Source organism: Scyliorhinus torazame, chromosome 5, assembly GCF_047496885.1.
Source record: "Scyliorhinus torazame isolate Kashiwa2021f chromosome 5, sScyTor2.1, whole genome shotgun sequence".
Taxonomy (NCBI): domain Eukaryota; kingdom Metazoa; phylum Chordata; class Chondrichthyes; order Carcharhiniformes; family Scyliorhinidae; genus Scyliorhinus; species Scyliorhinus torazame.
Genome location: NC_092711.1, coordinates 109,895,282 through 109,914,424, shown reverse-complemented (window position 1 = coordinate 109,914,424; position 19,143 = coordinate 109,895,282). Strand labels below are relative to the sequence as shown.

The following is a 19,143-nucleotide window of genomic DNA, read 5'->3' as shown; positions in this document are numbered from 1 at the left end:
CCACCAAGAAAGCACAACAGCGCCTATACTTCCTCAGGAAACTAAGGAAATTCGGCATGTCCACATTGACTCTTACCAACCTTTACAGATGCACCATAGAAAGCATCCAATCAGGCTGCATCACAGCCTGGTATGGCAACTGCTCTGAAGCAAGAAACTTCAGAGAGTCGTGAACACCGCCCAGTCCATCACACAAACCTGCCTCCCGTCCATTGACTCCATCTACACCTCCCGCTGCCTGGGGAAAGCGGGCAGTATAATCAAGGTTTAGAGTAGGGAATATACAGTGAATGGTAGAACCCTCAAGAGTATTGAAAGTCAAAGAGATCTAGGAGTACAGGTCCACAGGTCATTGAAAGGGGCAACACAGGTGGAGAAGGCAGTCAAGAAGGCATACGGCATGCTTGCCTTCATTGGCCGGGGCATTGAGTATAAGAATTGGCAAGTCATGTTGCAGCTGTATAGAACCTTAGTTAGGCCACACTTGGAGTATAGTGTTCAATTCTGGTCTCCACACTACCAGAAGGATGTGGAGGCTTTAGAGAGGGTGCAGAAGAGATTTACCAGAATGTTGCCTGGTATGGAGGGCATTAGCTATGAGGAGCGGTTGAATAAACTCGGTTTGTTCTCACTGGAACGAAGGAGGTTGAGGGGAGACCTGATAGAGGTCTACAAAATTATGAGGGGCATAGACAGAGTGGATAGTCAGAGGCTTTTCCCCAGGGTAGAGGGGTCAATTACTAGGGGGCATAGGTTTAAGGTGAGGGGCAAGGTTTAGAGTAGATGTACGAGGCAAGTTTTTTACGCAGAGGGTAGTGGGTGCCTGGAACTTGCTACCGGAGGAGGTGATGGAAGTAGGGACGATAGTGACATTTAAGGGGCATCTTGACAAATACATGAATAGGATGGGAATAGAGGGATACGGACCCAGGAAGTGTAGAAGATTGTAGTTTAGTCGGGCAGCATGGTCGGCACGGGCTTGGAGGGCCTAAGGGCCTGTTCCTGTGCTGTACATTTCTTTGTTCTTTGTATCCCTCCCACCCGGCTTACTCACTCTTCCAACTTCTTCCATCGGGCAGGAGATACAGAAGTCTAAGGACACGCACGAACAGACTCAAAAACAGCTTCTTCCCCACTGTCACCAGACTCCTAAATGACCCTCTTATGGACTGATTTCATTAACAATACACCCTGTATGCTTCATCCGATGCCAGTGCTTTTGTAGTTACATTGTATATGTTGTGTTGCCCTATTATGTATTTTCTTTTATTACCTTTTCTTCTCATGTACTTAATGATCTGTTGAGCTGCTCGCAGAAAGATACTTTTCACTGTACCTCGGTACAGTGACAATAAACAAATCCAATCCAATCCAATCCAATCCAATCCAAAGGACTACAAATAGGTTAAGTGACTGGGCAAAAAACTGACAGATGGAGCACAACTTGGGAAAATGTGAATTGTCCACTTTGTCAGGATGTATTAATAAAACAATGTTATTTAAATGGAGAGAGATTGCAGAACTCTGAGGTACAGAGGGATCGGGGTGCCCGATCCCAAGTTAGTCTGCAGGTACAGCAAGTGATTGGGAAGGTCCATGGAATATTATTGTTCATTGCAAAGGAAATCTAATATAAATGTAGGGATGTTTTGCTGCAGTTGTATAGTCATAGAGGTTTACAGCATGAAAACAGGCCCTCCGGCCCAAATTGTCCATGCCGCCCAGTTTTTACCACTCAGCTCATCCCAATTGCCTACATTTGGCCCATACCCCACTATACCAGCATTCCCACATAACTGTCTAAATGCTTGTACTCACCTCTACTACTGCCTCTGGCAGTTCGTTCCAGATACTCGCCACCCTCTGTGTGAAAAGAATTTCCCCTCTGGTCTCTTTTATATCTCTCTCCTCTCACCTTAAACCTATCCTCTAGTTTTAGACACCCCTACCTTTGGGAAAAGATGTTGACTATCTACCTCATCTATGCCCCTCATTATTTTACAGACCTCTATAAGATCACGCCTAAGCCCTCTATGCTCCAGGGTAATAAGTCCTGGCCGCATCCGAGTAAATCTCTTATGCACTCTTTCTAGTTTAATAATATCCTTTCTATAATAGCACCAGAACTGTACACAATACTCCAAGTGTGGTCTTATTAATGTCTTGTACAAATTCAGCAAGACGTTCCAACTCCTGTATTCAATGTTCTGACCAATGAAATCAAGTATGCCAAATACCTTCTTCTTCACCCTGTCCATCTGTGACTCCACTTTCAAGGAGCTATGAACCGGTACTCCTCGATCTCTTTGTTCTATAACTCTCCCCAACTCCCTACCACTCACTGAGTAGGTTCTGCCCTGATTCAATCTACCAAAATGCATCACACTCACATTTATCTAAACTGGTACTAACGACATCGGCAGGAAGGGGCATGAGGTCCTGCAGCAGGAGTTCAGGGAGCTAGGCAGAAAGATAAAAGACAGGACCTCTAGGGTTGTAAACTCAGGATTACCCCCTGTGCCACGTGCCAGGAGGCTAGAAATAGGAAGATAGAGCAGCAAAACACGTGGCTAAACAGCTGGTGGAGGAGGGAGGGTTTCCGATATCTGGACCACTGGGAGGTCTTCCGGGGCAGGTGTGACCTATATAAGAAGGACGGGTTGCATCTAAACCGGAGAGGCATAAATATCCTGGCCGCGAGGTTTGCTAGTATCACACGGGAGGGTTTAAACTAGTATGGCAGGGGGGTGGGCACAGGAGCAATAGGTCAGAAGGTGGGAGCATTGAGGGAGAACTAGGGAATAGGGACAGTGTGGCTCTGAGGCAGAGCAGACAGGGAGATGTTGCTGAACACAGCAGGTCTGGTGGCCTGAAGTGCATATGTTTTAATGCAAGAAGTATTACGGGTAAGGCAGATGAACTTAGAACTTGGTTTAGTACTTGGAACTATGATGTTGTTGCCATTACAGAGACCTGGTTGAGGGAAGGGCAGGATTGGCAGCTAAACGTTCCAGGATTTAGATGTTTCAGGCGGGATAGAGGGGGATGTAAAAGGGATGGCGGAGTTGCGCTACTGGTTAGGGAGGATATCACAGCTGTACTAGGGGAGGACACCTCAGAGGGCAGTGAGGCTATATGGGTAGAGATCAGGAATAAGAAGGGTGCAGTCACAATGTTGGGGGTTTACTACAGGCCTCCAAACAGCCAGCGGGAGATAGAGGAGCACATAGGTAGACAGATTTTGGAAAAGAGTAAAAACAACAGGGTTGTGGTGATGGGAGACTTCAACTTCCCCAATATTGACTGGGACTCACTTAGTGCCAGGGGCTTAGACGGGGCAGAGTTTGTAAGGAGCATCCAGGAGGGCTTATTAAAACAATATGTAGACAGTCCAACTAGGGAAGGGGCGGTATTGGACCTGGTATTGGGGAATGAGCCCGTCCAGGTGGTAGAAGTTTCAGTAGGGGAGCATTTCGGGAACAGTGACCACAATTCAGTAAGTTTTAAAGTGCTGGTGGACAAGGGTAAGAGTGGTCCTAGGGTGAATGTGCTAAATTGGGGGAAGGCTAATTATAACAATACTAGGCGGGAACTGAAGAACCTAGATTGGGGGCGGATGATTGAGGGCAAATCAACATCTGACATGTGGGAGGCTTTCAAGTGTCAGTTGAAAGGAATTCCAGTGACGAAGAAGGATAAATACGGCAATTTTCGGGAATCTTGGATAACGAGAGATATTGTAGGCCTCGTCAAAAAGAAAACGGAGGCATTTGTCAGGGCTAAAAGGCTGGGAACAGACGAAGCCTGTGTGGAATATAAGTAAAGTAGGAAGGAACTTAAGCAAGGAGTCAGGATGGCTAGAAGGGGTCACAAAAAGTCATTGGCAAATAGGATTAAGGAAAATCCCAAGGCTTTTTACACGTACATAAAAAGCAAGAGGGTAGCCAGGGAAAGGGTTGGCCCACTGAAGGATAGGCAAGGGAATCTATGTGTGGAGCCAGAGGAAATGGGCGAGGTACTAAATGAATACTTTGCATCAGTATTCACCAAAGGGAAGGAATTGGTAGATGTTGAGTCTGGAGAAGGGTGTGTACATAGCCTGGGTCACATTGAGATCCAAAAAGACGTGGTGTTGGGCGTCTTAAAAAATATTAAAGTAGATAAGTCCCCAGGGCCTGATGGGATCTACCCCAGAATACTGAAGGAGGCTGGAGAGGAAATTGCTGAGGCCTTGACAGAAATCTGGATCCTCACTGTCTTCAGGTGATGTCCCGGAGGACTGGAGAATAGCCAATGTTGTTCCTCTGTTTAAGAAGGGTTGCAAGGGTAATCCAGGGAACTACAGGCCGGTGAGCCTTACTTCAGTGGTAGGGAAATTACTGGAGAGAATTCTTCGAGACAGGGTCTACTCCCATTTGGAAGTAAATAGACATATTAGTGAGAGACAGCATGGTTTTGTGAAGGGGAGGTAGTGTCTCACTAGCTTGATAGAGTTTTTCGAGGATGTCACAAAGATGATTGATGCACGTAGGGCAGTGGATGTTGTCTATATGGACTTCAGTAAGGCCTTTGACAAGGTACCTCATGGTAGACTAGTACAAAAGGTGAAGTCACACAGAGTCAGGGGTGAGCTGGCAAGGTGGATACAGAACTGGCTAGGTCATAGAAGGCAGAGAGTAGCAATGGAAGGATGCTTTTCTAATTGGAGGGCTGTGACCAGTGGTGTTCCGCAGGGATCAGTGCTGGGACCTTTGCTGTTTGTAGTATATATAAATGATTTGGAGGAAAATGTAACTGGTCTGATTAGTAAGTTTGTAGATGACACAAAGATTAGTGGAATTGCGGATAGCGATGAGGACTGTCAGAGGATACAGCAGGATTTAGATTGTTTGGAGACTTGGGCGGAGAAATGGCAGATGGAGTTTAATCCGGACAAATGTGAGGTAATGCATTTTGGAAGGTCTAATGCAGGTAGGGAATATACAGTGAATGGTAGAACCCTCAAGAGTATTGAATTTCAGAGAGATCTAGGTGTACAGGTCCACAGGTCACTGAAAGGGGCAACACAGGTGGAGAAGGTAGTCAAGAAGGCATACGGCATGCTTGCCTTCATTGGCCGGGGCATTGAGTATAAGAATTGGAAAGTCATGTTGCAGCTGTATAGAACCTTAGTTAGGCCACACTTGGAGTATCGTGTTCAATTCTGGTCGCCACACTACCAGAAGGATGTGGAGGCTTTAGAGAGGGTGCAGAAGAGATTTACCAGAATGTTGCCTGGTATGGAGGGCATTAGCTATGAGGAGCGGTTGAATAAACTCGTTTTGTTCTTACTGGAACGACGGAGGTTGAGGGGCGACCTGATAGACGTCTACAAAATTATGAGGGGCATAAACAGAGTGGATAGTCAGAGGCTTTCCCCATCGTAGAGGGGTTAATTACTAGGGGGCATAGGTTTAAGTTGAGAGGGGCAAGGTTTAGTGTAGATGTCCGAGGCAAGTTTTTTACACAGAGGGTAGTGGGTGCCTGGAACTCACTACTGGAGGAGGTGGTGGAAGCAGGGACGATAGTGACATTTAAGGGGCATCTTGACAAATACATGAATAGGATGGGAATAGAGGGATACGGACCCAGGAAGTGTAGAAGATTGTAGTTTAGTCGGGCAGCATGGTCGGCACGGGCTTGGAGGGCCGAAGGGCCTGTTCCTGTGCTGTACATTTCTTTGTTCTTGTTGTTCGAAACTCCATCTGCCATTCATTTGTCCGCTGGCCCAATTGATCAAGTTCCGTTGCAATCCTAAATAACCTTCTTCACTCGTCATTATGCCACCAACCTTGGTGTCATTTGCAAACTTACTAACCATGCCTCCTACATTCTCATCCAAATCATTAATATAAATAACAAATAAAGTGGACCCATAATTGATCCCTGAGGCACACCGCTGGTCCCAGGCCTCCAGTTTGAAAAACAATCTTCTACAACCACCCTTTGTCTTCTGTCATCAAGCCAATTTTGCATGCAATTGGCTACCTGAAAATGAAATGAAAATCGCTTATTATCACAAGTAGGCTTCAAATGAAGTTACTGTGAAAAGCCGCTCGTCGCCACAGTCCGGCGCCTGTTCGGGGAGGCTGGTACGGGAATTGAACCTGCGCTGCTGGCCAGCATTGGTCTGTTTTAATTGTCAGCTATTTAGCCCTGTGTGAACCAGCCCCTGAACCTACCTCACCCTGGATCCGTGAGATTTAACTTGTGCAACAACCTACCATGCGGTACCTTGACAAAGGCTGTGCAAAGTCCATGTTGACAACATCGACTGCACTACCCTCATCTACCTTCAAAAAACTCAAATCAAATTCGTGAGACATGATTTTCCACTCAAAGCCATGCTGACTCCCTAATCAGTCCTTGCCTCTCTAAATGCCTGTAGATCCTGCCTCTCAGAATACCTTCTAACAACTTACCCCCCACAGACGTTAGGTTCACCGGTCTGTAGTTCCCAGGCTTTTCCCTCTGGCCTTTCTTAAACAAAGGCACAACATTTGCTACCCTCCAATCTTCAGGCACCTCACCTGTGGCTGTCGGCGATTCAAATATCTCTGCTAGGGAACCTGCAATTTTCCCCCGAACCTCCCGCAATATCCTGGGATACATTTCATCAGGTCCCGGGGATTTATCTACCTGGATGTGCTCTCCGCTTTGTGGGTAATCTGCGATCCCAAAACCAAATTTTAACAGTCCCAGCTCTCCATACCTTCCATACTGTCTCTCCTAGCCTTGGCATCTAGGGATGGTTTTGCGAACCTGCCTGTGTATCTGCACCTAGCAGTGTTTGGTGATAGAGAGGAACTGGAGCTTTACTCTGTATCTAACCCCGTGCTGCACCTGGCCTGGGAGTGTTTGATGGGGACAGTGCCGAGGAGGATATACTTTGTATCTAACCTTGTGCTATACCTATCGTGGGAGTGTTTGATGGGGACAGCATCGAGGGAGATTTACTCTGTATCTAACACCATACTTTATCAGCCTTGGGAGTGTTTCATGGGACAATGTAGGGGGAGCTGTGCTGTAACTGATTGGAGAATGGTTCAAGCTGGCACTTGGTACTCATCCATCTAACCTGTGCACCTTTGGACTGTGGGAGGAAACTGGAGCACCCGGAGGAAACCCACGTAGACACGGGGAGGAAGTGCAAACTCGACACTGTCACCCAAGGCCGGAATCGAACCCCCTCCCTCTGATCTCCAGTCAGCCTCTGTTCGAATGAAAAGAGCCCCAGTTTCTCTAATCTCACCTGATAACTAAAGCCTCTCTTCCCTGGGATCATCTCAGTGAATCTCTTCTGCACCCTCTCCATGGCCTTGACATCCTTACTGATGTGAGATCCCCAAAAGCTGATCTAATATTCTAACTGCAGCCGAACCAATGATTTGTACAGGTTTACATGACCTCTGTCCTTTTGTACTCCACACCCAGAATTATAAAACGTTGGATCCCATGTGTTTTTTAAACACTTTATCAACTTGTCCTCCCACATTTCAAAGTTTATGTATCTGAACTCGTTTTAGGGTTTTGGAGACATTAACATAACATGGCTGAAATACATTGACATCAAATGTCTGATATAATATGTGTTATGGGAGAGAGAAGTTTAGTCTGAGTTAGAAACTCAAGCAGGTGCTTCACTGCAGACAGATCACCATGGAAACGCTGATCAGACATTCTATTCCACAGAATCGTCCCATTGGAAACTCTAATCGGATCGGGGAGAGGACAGAGTTTGTTTGTTATTAACCTCAACATAAACTTAAACCAGAGTGCATAATGGAACAGATTAAATTCTAATGTGTGATGTTTATAGCTACAGTAATGGAATTATCAGAAATAATAGAATTAATAGGCAGGGTAGTTTAGGGAAAATGAGGAAATTACCGAAGAAACTTAACTGCTGGGAACCAAGAATGTGTCCTTGTAAATCACAGATTAGAGAAATTCCTGCATGAACTGTGTTCCGTACTGGGCACCAAACCTCAGGAAAGATACATTGCACTTGATAACAGTCCAGTACAGATTGACCATGAAGAAGTGAGGCTGGTGAACTGAGTGAATCCCTTCCCACACACGGAGAACATTAACGGTCACTCCTCAGTGTGAACAGGTCGATGAATCTCCAGGTCTGATTAAATCTATTCCATAATCCCCAGATTTCCAAGGTTTCTTCCAGCGTGACTACATATCGTTCGAAAGGTCAGACCATCGGCTAAAACGTCATCCACATTCCGAACACGTGAACTGTTTCTCCCACATTGAACAGGGTCTTTGAACAAAGAACAATACAGCACAGGAACAGGCCCTTCGCCCCTCCAAGCCTGTACGGGTCATAATGCCAACCTTTGCCGAAACCCTCAGCGCTTCCTTGTGTCGTATCCCTCTATACCCATCCTATCCATGACTTTGTCAAGATGCATTTTGAACGCCGTTAATGTACCTGCTTCCACAACCACCCCGTGGCAATGCGTTCCAGGCACTCACCACCCTCTGCGTAAAATAAACTGCTTTGCACATCTCCTCTAAACTTTGCCCCAGGGACCTTAAACCTACGTCCCCTGCTGATTGACCCCTCCACCCTAGGAAAGAGTGCCTGCCCATCCATTCTGTCTATGCCCCTCTTAATCTTGTCGACCTCTATCAGGTCACCACTTAACCTCCGCCGTTCTAATGAAAACAGTCCGCGTCTATTCAGCCTCTCCACATCGCTAACACCCTCCAGTCTAGGCAACATCCTGGTAAACCTCCTCTGCACCCTCTCCAAAGCCTCCACATCCTTCTGGTACTGTGGCGACCAGAATTGTGGACAATATTCCAAGTGCAACCTTAACAAGGTTCTATACAACTGTAGCATGATTTGCCAGTTTTTATATTTGATGCCCTGTCCAATGAAGGCAAGCATTCCGTATGCTTTCTTGAGCACCTTGTCCATTTGTGCTGTGAACTTCAAAGATCTGTGCACATGCACACACAGATCTCTCTGGCTTTCTATATTCCTAGGAGTCTTGCCATTTACGGAATATTTCACATCATAATATAATAATATTCTCCTTAACCAGTAATGCTACTCCCCCACCCCTTTTACATCCCCCTCTATCTCTCCTGGAGCATCTCTATCCTCCAATGTTCAGCTGCAAATCTTACCTTTCCTTTAAACATGTTTCTGTGATAGCCACAACATCGTAATTCCAAGTACTAATAAATGCTCTAAGTACCTCGATCTCCCCGCTATACTTCTGGCGTTGAAACAAATACTCTTCAAACCACTATGTCTGAGCAGACAGGGTGATGTGGTTCTCTTATTTTTGTTCTCCAATTCCCCTTCAGTTATTACACCTTCTACGCTAGCGCTCTGGTTCCCATCCCCCTGCGATACCAGTTTAAATCCTCCCGAATGACTCTAGCAAACCTCCCAACCAGGATATTGGTGCCCCTCCAGTTTAGATGCAACACGTCCTTCTTGTACAGGTCACACCTGCCCCGAGGAGATCCCAGTGGCTGTTCACCCTCCCCCCTTCAGGATGTCCTGTGTTCGCTCAGAGACATCCTGGACCCTGGCACCAGGGAGGCAACATACCATCCTGGAGTCTCTTTCCTGCCACATAAGCGCCTGTCTGTGCCCCTTCCTCTCGAGTCCCCTATAGCTATCGATCTCCTGCACTTTGCCCTCCCCTGCTGAGCAGCAGAGCCACTGTGCAGGCTGCTGTTGTTGTTTTCCCCACTGGGCTATCCCTCCCCAACAGTATCCAAAACGGTATACCTGTTAGAGAGGGGAACAGCCATAGGGGATTCCTGCACTCCCTGCCTGCCCTTTATAGCAGTCACCCATCTGTCTGATCCAGTGAACAGACTGTGGAAATAACTAACCAGTTATACAGCCTAAAAAAGAATCACACCATTCACAGCAGGGAGACACCATGCACGTGTCCTGTGTGGACAAGGTTTCAACTGATCATCCAACCTGGAGAGACACAAGGACACCGGCACCATGGAGAAAGTGTGGAAATGTGGGGACTGTGGGAAACGGTTCAAATGTTCATCTCAGCTGGAAAATCATTGACGCAGTCACACTGGGACATAACGCTCACCGGCCTGCAGTTCCCTGGATTATCATTGCTACCCTTCTTAAACAAAGGAACAACATTGGCTATTCTCCAGTCCTCCGGGACATCACCTGAAGACTGTGAGGATCCAAACATTTCTGTCAAGGCCTCAGCAATTTCCTCTCTAGCCTCCTTCAGTATTCTGCGGTAGATCCCATCTGGCCCTGGGGACTTATCTACCTCAATATTTTTCAAGACGCCCAACACCTCGTCTTTTTGGATCTCAATGTGACCCAGGCTATCGACACACCCTTCTCCAAACTCAACATCCACTAATTCCTTCTCTTTGGTGAATACTGATGCAAAGTATTCACTTAGTACCTCGCCCATTTCCTCCGGCTCCACACATAGATTCCCTTGCCTATCCTTCAGTGGGCCAACCCTTTTCCTGGCCACCCTCTTGCTTTTTATGTACTTGGGATTTTCCTTAACCTCTTTGCCAATGACTTTTCGTGCCCCCTTCTAGCCCTCCTGACTTATTGCTTAAGATCCTTCCTACTTTACTTATATTCCACACAGGCTTTGTCTGTTCCCAGCCTTCTAGTCCTGACAAATGCCTCCTTTTTCTTTTTGACGAAGCCTACAATATCTCTCGTTATCCAAGATTCCCAAAATATGCCATATTTATCCTTCTTCCTCATAGGAACATGCCAGTCCTGAATTCCTTTCAACTGACACTTGAAAGCCTCCCACATGTCAGATGTTGATTTGCCCTCAAACATCCGCCCCCAATCTATGTTCTTCAGTTCCCGCCTAATATTGTTATAATTAGCCTTCCCCCAATTTAGCACAATCATCCTAGGACCACTCTTATCCTTGTCCACCAGCACTTTAAAACTTCCTGAATTGTGGTCACTGTTCCCGAAATGCTCCCCGACTGAAACATCTACCACATGGCCGGGCTCATTCCCCAATACCAGGAAGTACCGCCCCTTCCCTAGTTGGACTGTCCACATATTGTTTTAAGAAGCCCTCCTGGATTAGCAAGATCCTTCGCCAGTCTACTAGGGACGCAAAGGCCAGAATGCCGGCCTCTTTCGCCTCCTGCACTCCCTGCCCATCCACTACTCCAAATAGTGCTAACCACCAGCTTGGCTTGACCCGGACTTTCACCACCTTAGATAATGTTCCGACAACTCCCGTCCAGAACCCCTCCAGTGCCGGGCATGACCAAAACATAGGGACATGGTTCGCCGGACTTACTGAGCACCTCCCACATCTGTCCTCCAACCCAAGGAACCTGCCGATCCTGAATCCCTTTCAACTGACACTTGAAAGCCTCCCTCATGTCAGATGTTGATTGACCCTGAAACATCCACTCCCAATCTAGGTTCTTCAGTTCCCGCCTAATATTGGTATAATTAGCCTTTCCCCAATTTAGCACATTCATCCTCGGACCACTCTTATCCTTGTCCACCAGCACTTTTAAACTTCCTGAATAGTGGTCACTGTTCCCTAAATGCTCCTGGGTGCTCCTTACAAACTCTGCCCCTTCTAAGCCCCTTGCACTAAGTGAGTCCCAGTCAATATTGGGGAAGTTGAAGTCTCCCATCGCAACAACCCTGTTGTTTTTACTCTTTTCCAAAATCTGTCTACCTATCTGCTCCTCTATCTCCTGCTAGCTGTTGGGAGGCCTGTAGTAAACCCCCAACATTGTGACTGCACCCTTCTTATTCCTGATCTCTACCCATATAGCCTCACTGCCCTCTGAGGTGTCCTCCCGCAGTTCAGCTGTGATATGCTTCCTAACCAGTAGCGCAACTGCACCACCCCTTTTACATCCCTCTCTATCCCACCTGAAACATCTAAATCCTGAACATTTAGCTGCCAATCCTCCCCTTCCCTCAACCAGGTCTCTGTAATGGCAACAACATCATAGTTCCAAGTACTAATCCAAGCTCTAAATTCATCTGCCTTACCCGTAATACTTCTTGCATTAAAACATATGCACTTCAGGCCACCAGACCCGCTGTGTTCAGCAACATCTCCCTGTCTGCTCTGCCTCAGAGCCACACTGTCCCTATTCCCTAGTTCTCCCTCGATGCTTTCACCTTCTGACCTATTGCTCCGGTGCCCACCCCCTTGCCATACTAGTTAAAACCCTCCTGTGTGACACCAGCAAACCCCGTGGCCAGGATATTTATGCCTCTCCAGTTTAGATGCAACCCGTCTTTCTTATCCAGGTCACACCTGCCCCGGAAGAGCTCCCAGTGGTCCAGATAATGGAAACCCTCCCTCCTACATCAGCTGTTTAGCCACGTGTTTAGCTGCTCTATCTTCCTATTTCTAGCCTCACTGGCACGTGGCACAGGGAGTAATCCCGAGATTACAACCCGAGAGGTCCTGTCTTTTAACTTTCTGCTGAGCTCCCTGAAAACCTGCTGCAAGACATCATGCCCCTTCCTGCCTATGTTGTTAGTACCAATATGTACAACGACCTCTGCCTGTTTGTCCTCCCCATTCAGGATGCCTGCTACCCGTTCGGAGACATCCTAGACCCTGGCACCAGGTAGGCAACATACCATCCTGGAGTCTCTTTCACGTCCACAAAAGCGCCTATCTGTGCCCGTGACTATGGAGTCCCCTTTGACTATTGCTCTTCTGTGCTTTGACCCTCCCTTCTGAACAGCAGAGCCAGCCGTGCTGCCACTGCTCTGGCTGCTGCTGTTTTCCCCTGATAGGCTATCCCCCCCGACAGTATCCAAAGAGGGTTCGAGAGGGGGACAACCACAGGGGATCCCTGCACTGACTGCCTGCCCTTTCTGGTGGTCACCCATTTCTCTCCCTGCACCTTGGGTGTGACCACATTTATATAACTGCTATCTATGACGCTTTCAGTCACCTGCATGCTCCTAAGTGCATCCAACTGCTGCTCCAACCGAACGATGCAGTCTGTGAGGAGCTCCAGTTGGGTGCACTTTCTGCAGATGAAGCCATCCGGGACGCTGGACGCCTCCTGGACCTGCCACATCTCACAGTCAGAGCACTGCACCCCTCTAATTGACATTGCGTCAATTAATTAGTAACTTAAATTTAAAAGTTTTTAAAAAACGTTACTGTTAACTATATGTTTCCTAGCACTAGATTTCTACTATAAATGTGAAAGCTAAATACAGTACTCTCCGATCTCTGGCTTAGATAATTACTTAATTATAATTTAGAAGAGTAAGTAATTATGTTTAATTGGTTTAACAATGCGTAATTTTTTAATTTAGTTTAGCTTCCCTGCTGTTATTGCTGCTGTTAATCACATACAAGATTGATGGTCTTACAATATTTGGTTATTTCTGCTGATGTCAACAACCCGTATAACTGGCTGCAGTTTAACATTCTGGATTCGTCACTGATTTTTGGGGCTGCAGTGTCTCTTTTTAAAAACATCTTTCCTCTTTATTCAAGATATTTCCCAGGAACACACTTGCAATAGCGTTATGAACTTTTACTTTCATCTTAAATAGTTTTTGGTGCAAAATCTATAATTCAGTTTCTGAAACATTCTACTGTTCTCCAATTGGAAAATGCTGATTAATCATTGCTGACAATTCTTTCTGACTTACACATTCTTCCCTGTGACACCAGCATTATGAAACTAAATTATCAACATGAAATCAAACCGTAAAATATTTTACAGGCTCATCAATAGAAACGTAATCAATCAACATTGTTACCGATGAAGTTTGGAAGTCACTGAGTTGAATCATTTCTGACACAGCAGCAGCAACATTTGGTAAAGGTGGAACCCACAACAAAGACTGGTTTGAGACCCACTCAGCAGCGATGACATCTGTTGTTGAAGCAAAAAGCAAAGCCTACCCGATGCCCAACATAAACCCAAGAGCTAGAACAGTGCTAGAACTTGTTGAAAGACACCTTTATGACCTGCTCCTCCTCTGTTGTTAGGTTGTCGGCTGTACCTCATTTCGAGGGTGACATCTACTCAGGGTCATGTGTTTTCTTGTGTGGTCTTTCTGAGATTGGCGAAGGTGTTTCTCGACCCGCAGATCTTTGGCAGAGATCCCTCTCTGCCTCTTCATTGAGGCATTGGAATTCAAAAGTAATAATAATAATAATATTTATTATTGTCACAAGTAGGCTTACATTATCACTGCAATGAAGTTACTGTGAATATCCCCTAGTCGCCAGTCTCCGGCGCCTGTTCGGGTGAATTCAGAATGACCAATTCACCTAACAAGCAAGTCTTTCGGGGAGAACGTACAGACTCTGCACAGACAGTGACCCAAGCGGGAATCAAACCTGGGACACTGGAGCTGTGAAGCAACAGTGCTAACCACTGTGCTATTGTGCCGTCCTAGTGATGCAGTTTGATGGGCACGCTGTCATGATGGTGACTGATTGGCAGCAAACTCTTGCCAGTCATTATGGTCAATGTTTATTACATAAGTGGGGAGTGAAGAGGCAGGAGTGGAGTACATTCAGAGACAGGCAAGGCAGCACCCAGTTATTAGTCTTGGCCAGAACACCAGCTTTTACAGCATTGTTTCTCCAGAGTTATTAAAGCTTTTGATTGTCTCACAGGAAGGAAACACAGGTTCAGGTGTTGATGGAGACCTCGTGCATCCTCAGCCATCAATCGTAATTATATATAAAATCGAGGATTTGAAATATGTGAAGGTACAATCGATAAGTTTGCAGATGGAAAATTGTTGGTGTGGAAACTAGCGAGGCAAAAGCCTTAAATTATGTGATGATACAGATGGGCTGGTTATATGGGCAGAACAGTGGCAAATTGAATTTAACCAGGAAAAGTGGTAGCTCTTGTACAGAGTCAGTACAGACATGGTGTGCGGGTGACTTCCATCAGTGCTGGATCATTTTAGATAACACTAAACATTCAGTATCACGAGCAAGAGGGAAGAATATGGAGGAATTACTGATTCTGGGATTGAACCCAACAAGAATTTGCATCTTCTGGGGAGGAGAAAAAGGACCCATTGGGGAAAAAAACCTTAAGTTCTGCACTGTTCCACAGGAGAGCAGCATTTAATCATTTTGAGAAATGAAGAATAGCAGAATATGCATTGATAATTTGTTTGATTATTTTATTGGTAATCGCGTTATTTTGTATTAACTGCTTGCGATGTCAATGGTGCGGCTATTACCCAACATTCCCTGCGACTGTGAATGTGCCCGAGTCACTCCACAGGAGCCCAGTGCGCAGTCGCATTGCTGGGCGTATCTGGAGCATGCGCAGTGTCACTTTGCTCGGAGGTCCGCGAGTGCGGGAGCGGCCGTTTCGGGCGATGAGAGTTGGTGAGGCGGAGGGAGGAATGGAGCCGGGAGTCGGGGTGGGGAGGGAGTGAAGGCTTCATAAACACCTCCTGCTGGTCACAAGGCCGGAATAAGACCCTGCAAATCCCGCGTTTGCAGCTGCGGAGCTTTTATTCGGTATCAGGCCGTTACACGGCCGCCATCTTTGTTTAGCGGCGCGGCTGCGGGGCCACCTTGATGACGTAACAGAGGCGGTGCTTCCGGATCCTGGTGACCAGGAGAGAAAATCATTGTCTCGATGATTGACAGGCCCCTGCAGAGGGGAAAGGTGCTGCTGCCATGTGTGGCAATCTGAAAAACAAGAATAATAACATCAGAATTAGCAGCAGGAGTAGGCTATTCACCCTGCTCTGCCATTCAATAAAGGCATGGCTGATCCCAATGTACCCTGAATTACATTTTCCTGCCTTCCCCAAAAAACCTTGTCAACCCAGTGTATAAAAAAGGACTAACTTAACTTTGAGTTTATTCAGTGACCCAGTGCCACTACTCTCTGGGAAAGAAAATTCCACAAACTCAGCTTTGACAAAGCGTCATCCAGACTCACTGATACTGTCAGACCTGCTGAGATTGTCCAGTATTTTCTGTTTTTGTTTCAGATTCCAGCATCTGCTTTAAAGCAGTAATTTGCTTTTATCCACAGACTGATGACCCTCTGAAAGAAGACATTTGAAAAATGAAATGAAAATCGCTTATTGTCACAAGTAGGCTTCAAATGAAGTTACTGTGAAAAGCCCCTAGTCGCCACATTCTGGCACCTGTTCTAGGAGGCTGGTTCGGGAATTGAACCGTGCTGCTGGCCTGCTTTAAAAGCCAGTGATTTAGCCCAGTGTGGTAAACCAGCCCCTTTCTCCTTATCTCAGTGTCAAATTGGATAATTCTTATCTTTAAACTGCCCCCCTTAGTTCTTGAATCCCCATGTGGGAAAATATTCTTTCATCAAAAGCCCTCAGAATCTTAGATGTTTCAATAAGATCACCTCTCATTCTTCTAAACTCCACCGGGTACAGACCAAACAGGCTCAATCTTGCTCCATAAAACAAACTCTCCTATCCCAGGAATCAGACTAGTGAAACTTCACTGAACTGCCTCCAATGCATGTATAGCCCACATTATATAATCCTGGGACTGGCAACAGGGGGAAAGAATGTTTGGAACTTCTATCCTGGACTCGAAGAGTGATGGATTTTGGAAACTCCTTTTACCGGGGGTGAGGAGAGGATTTACACCCAGTAAACTCAAACTAAGATAAATGTTTGTCTGATCTTAATTTCTAACCTCAACTAACATTTCTGACCATTGTAATTTCCTTTTACAGCTGCTTCCAAAGCTTCCGATATCTCTCCAGCCGAAGGTTGCAGCAGGAGATTGTAAACTTGGAAACACTGAAATTGTGACAGAGGTGAGTATTATTATTATTTATTATAAATTTAGAGGACCCAATTATTTGTTTCCAATTGAGGGGCAATTTAGCATGGCCAGTCTGAAGCTGGCACTCCCAGTGCAAACTTTGGTGTTGTGAGGTTGTTGCTGTGGTGAAAAGTGGCTGCTGCTCTCTCTCTCTCTCTGTTGCTGCTGCCGTTGCTCAGTTTGCTGCCTGTTTCCAGTGCTGAATGCTGCTGAGCTGCCTGGAGGAAGGAGAGGTGAGAGAAGGAAGGCGGGAGAGAAGGACAACAACAAGGAGGCAACTTCAAAAACAAGATGGGAGTAAAGCCCTTTGGACTGCTTGTTTGCTGGGCCCCTCCCGGGATGAGGGCCCGGCTCTGCCCAGTTCTCCCAACTGATAAGATCTGCCTTCAGCAAGGACAAAACCCTCCATATTCTATCTGGTGTGCTTGTTCCAGCGCAGGGAGGATCGAGTGGGCTGTGTGTTTACTGAGCCCCCTCCCGGACTGAAGACCACACACACCAGCCGGGAGGAAGTGGATTCCATTGGGTGGGTGTTCCAGGGTGGGAGCACGGACTGTTTTGCTGAGTCCTACTTGGGCCGAAGACCTCGCGAACCAGCGCCACTTATCTCCTTGTGAACCTGCTTCTGGGCCTGGTGAAGCATGTCAGTTATGGGTCCAGGCAGCGGGCGACCGAGGGGGTCACCTGACCAGATTGTTTGCCCCTTTTCCGCGACTACACTCACAGCTGGGTGTCCCTAGAAAGGGAGCATGCAGTGTCCATGGGCACCATCATAGCCTCACATGCCCTGTGGGTACCGCAGGGGTTGGGGTGCTTTATTCACCCCTTTAAATGCACTCTCATTAGATTTTTTAAGTTTCTGCTGATCTTTGTCACATTCAGGCAGTGCCCCTAACTGGAGCTGCCCTTTTTGCTTTGTCCCTAAGTTTGTTTCCTTGGTTCTATTTTGTTGGTGGACCTCAAAAGAGTGGCCAATCCACCTAGCCTGCACATCTTTGGGTTGTGGGGGTGAGACCCATGGAGACACAGGGAGAATGTGCAAACTCCACATGGCGGTGACCCGGGGCCGGGATCGAATCTGTGAGGCAGCTGTGCTAGCCACTGCCACCGTGCCACCCTTTATCATGATGGTTCCAGTCCTATTTTATCACACACCTCCCAGTGACACTCACTATAACACAGAAACCTCAAAATATCAATGCTACCTTGCATCTTGCCCTCCTATTATTGTCTAATGATAACAGTAACAGAGTAACACACACCAGAATTGGAATATCAGATAGGTTGTTGTCTAATAATAATAGTGACAGACTTCCGGTGACGGCGGGCGGGAGGCGGCCGCACAATGGAGAGCCCCCGCTCGGGAACGGCAATTTCGGGGCTTTAAGCCCGGTCCCAGGGTCCGCGGAGGCGGCAGAAGAAGGGAGAAGGCACGGAGGAGGCACTGAGAAGACACAGGAGGAAAAAAAGAACAAAGAAAAATGTCGAAGGTGAGCAGAAAAACGGCCGAAAAAAACCCAGCTGGAGGTCAGTCGGGGAGTGGAAAGGTCACCGTGGGGTCACCAGGAAAAATGGAGGCTGGAGCACCAGGGAAGGCCGCACTGCTTACGGCTGAAGAAATAACCAAGGTGATGGCTGCGGAATTTGAAAAGCAGTTGGCGCAGATTGCGAAATGCATGGAGACGGTGAGGAAGGAGATGAGGGAGGCTTTGTGTGTGCTGGTGGAGGAGGCGGTTTCCCCGGTGAGGATGGAGGTGGCGAGCGCAGTGGCGGAGGTGCGAGACCAAGGGGAGGCGCTGAAGGATGTGGAGGAGACGGTATTGCAGCACGGTGATCAACTTACCTCGATGGGGAAAGAGATGCGGAAGGTGATGGACACGAACAAGAATCTGCGAGGAAAAATGGAAGACCTGGAAAACAGATCCAGGCGACAGAATTTGAGGATTGTGGGGCTGCCCGAAGGAGTTGAAGGCCGAAGCCGACTGAGTATTTTGCCGCGATGCTGGCAAAACTACTGGGAGAGGGGGAGGACCCCTCCCGATATGAACTGGATCGGGCTCATCGGTCGTGGAGGCCTGTACCAAAGGCGAGTGAGCCGCCAAGGGCAGTGACTCTGTGCTTCCGTAGGTACAGAGTGAAGGAGAAGGTCCTGAGCTGGGCCAAGCAGAAGCGGGTGGTGCAGTGGGCTGGAATTGGTATACGTGTATACCAGGACTTTACGGTGGAGCTGGCAAGGAGGCGGGCTGCCTTCAACCGGGTGAAGAGGGCACTGTACATTAGCAAGGTGCGGTGCGGC

The 19,143-nt window shown here is 47.2% G+C and overlaps 1 protein-coding gene across 1 annotated transcript in view; it reads left to right on the top strand.

Moving 5' to 3' along the window:
• The window catches only part of LOC140417853 (uncharacterized), a 43,487-nt gene that overhangs the window by 12,105 nt on the left and 12,239 nt on the right, over nt 1–19,143 (top strand). The window contains exons 4-6 of the mRNA XM_072501297.1: nt 14,685–14,780; nt 16,756–16,839; nt 17,730–17,772. Of these exons, the coding sequence (XP_072357398.1) occupies nt 14,685–14,780; nt 16,756–16,839; nt 17,730–17,772 (223 nt within the window). The remainder of the gene's footprint in view (nt 1–14,684; nt 14,781–16,755; nt 16,840–17,729; nt 17,773–19,143) is intronic.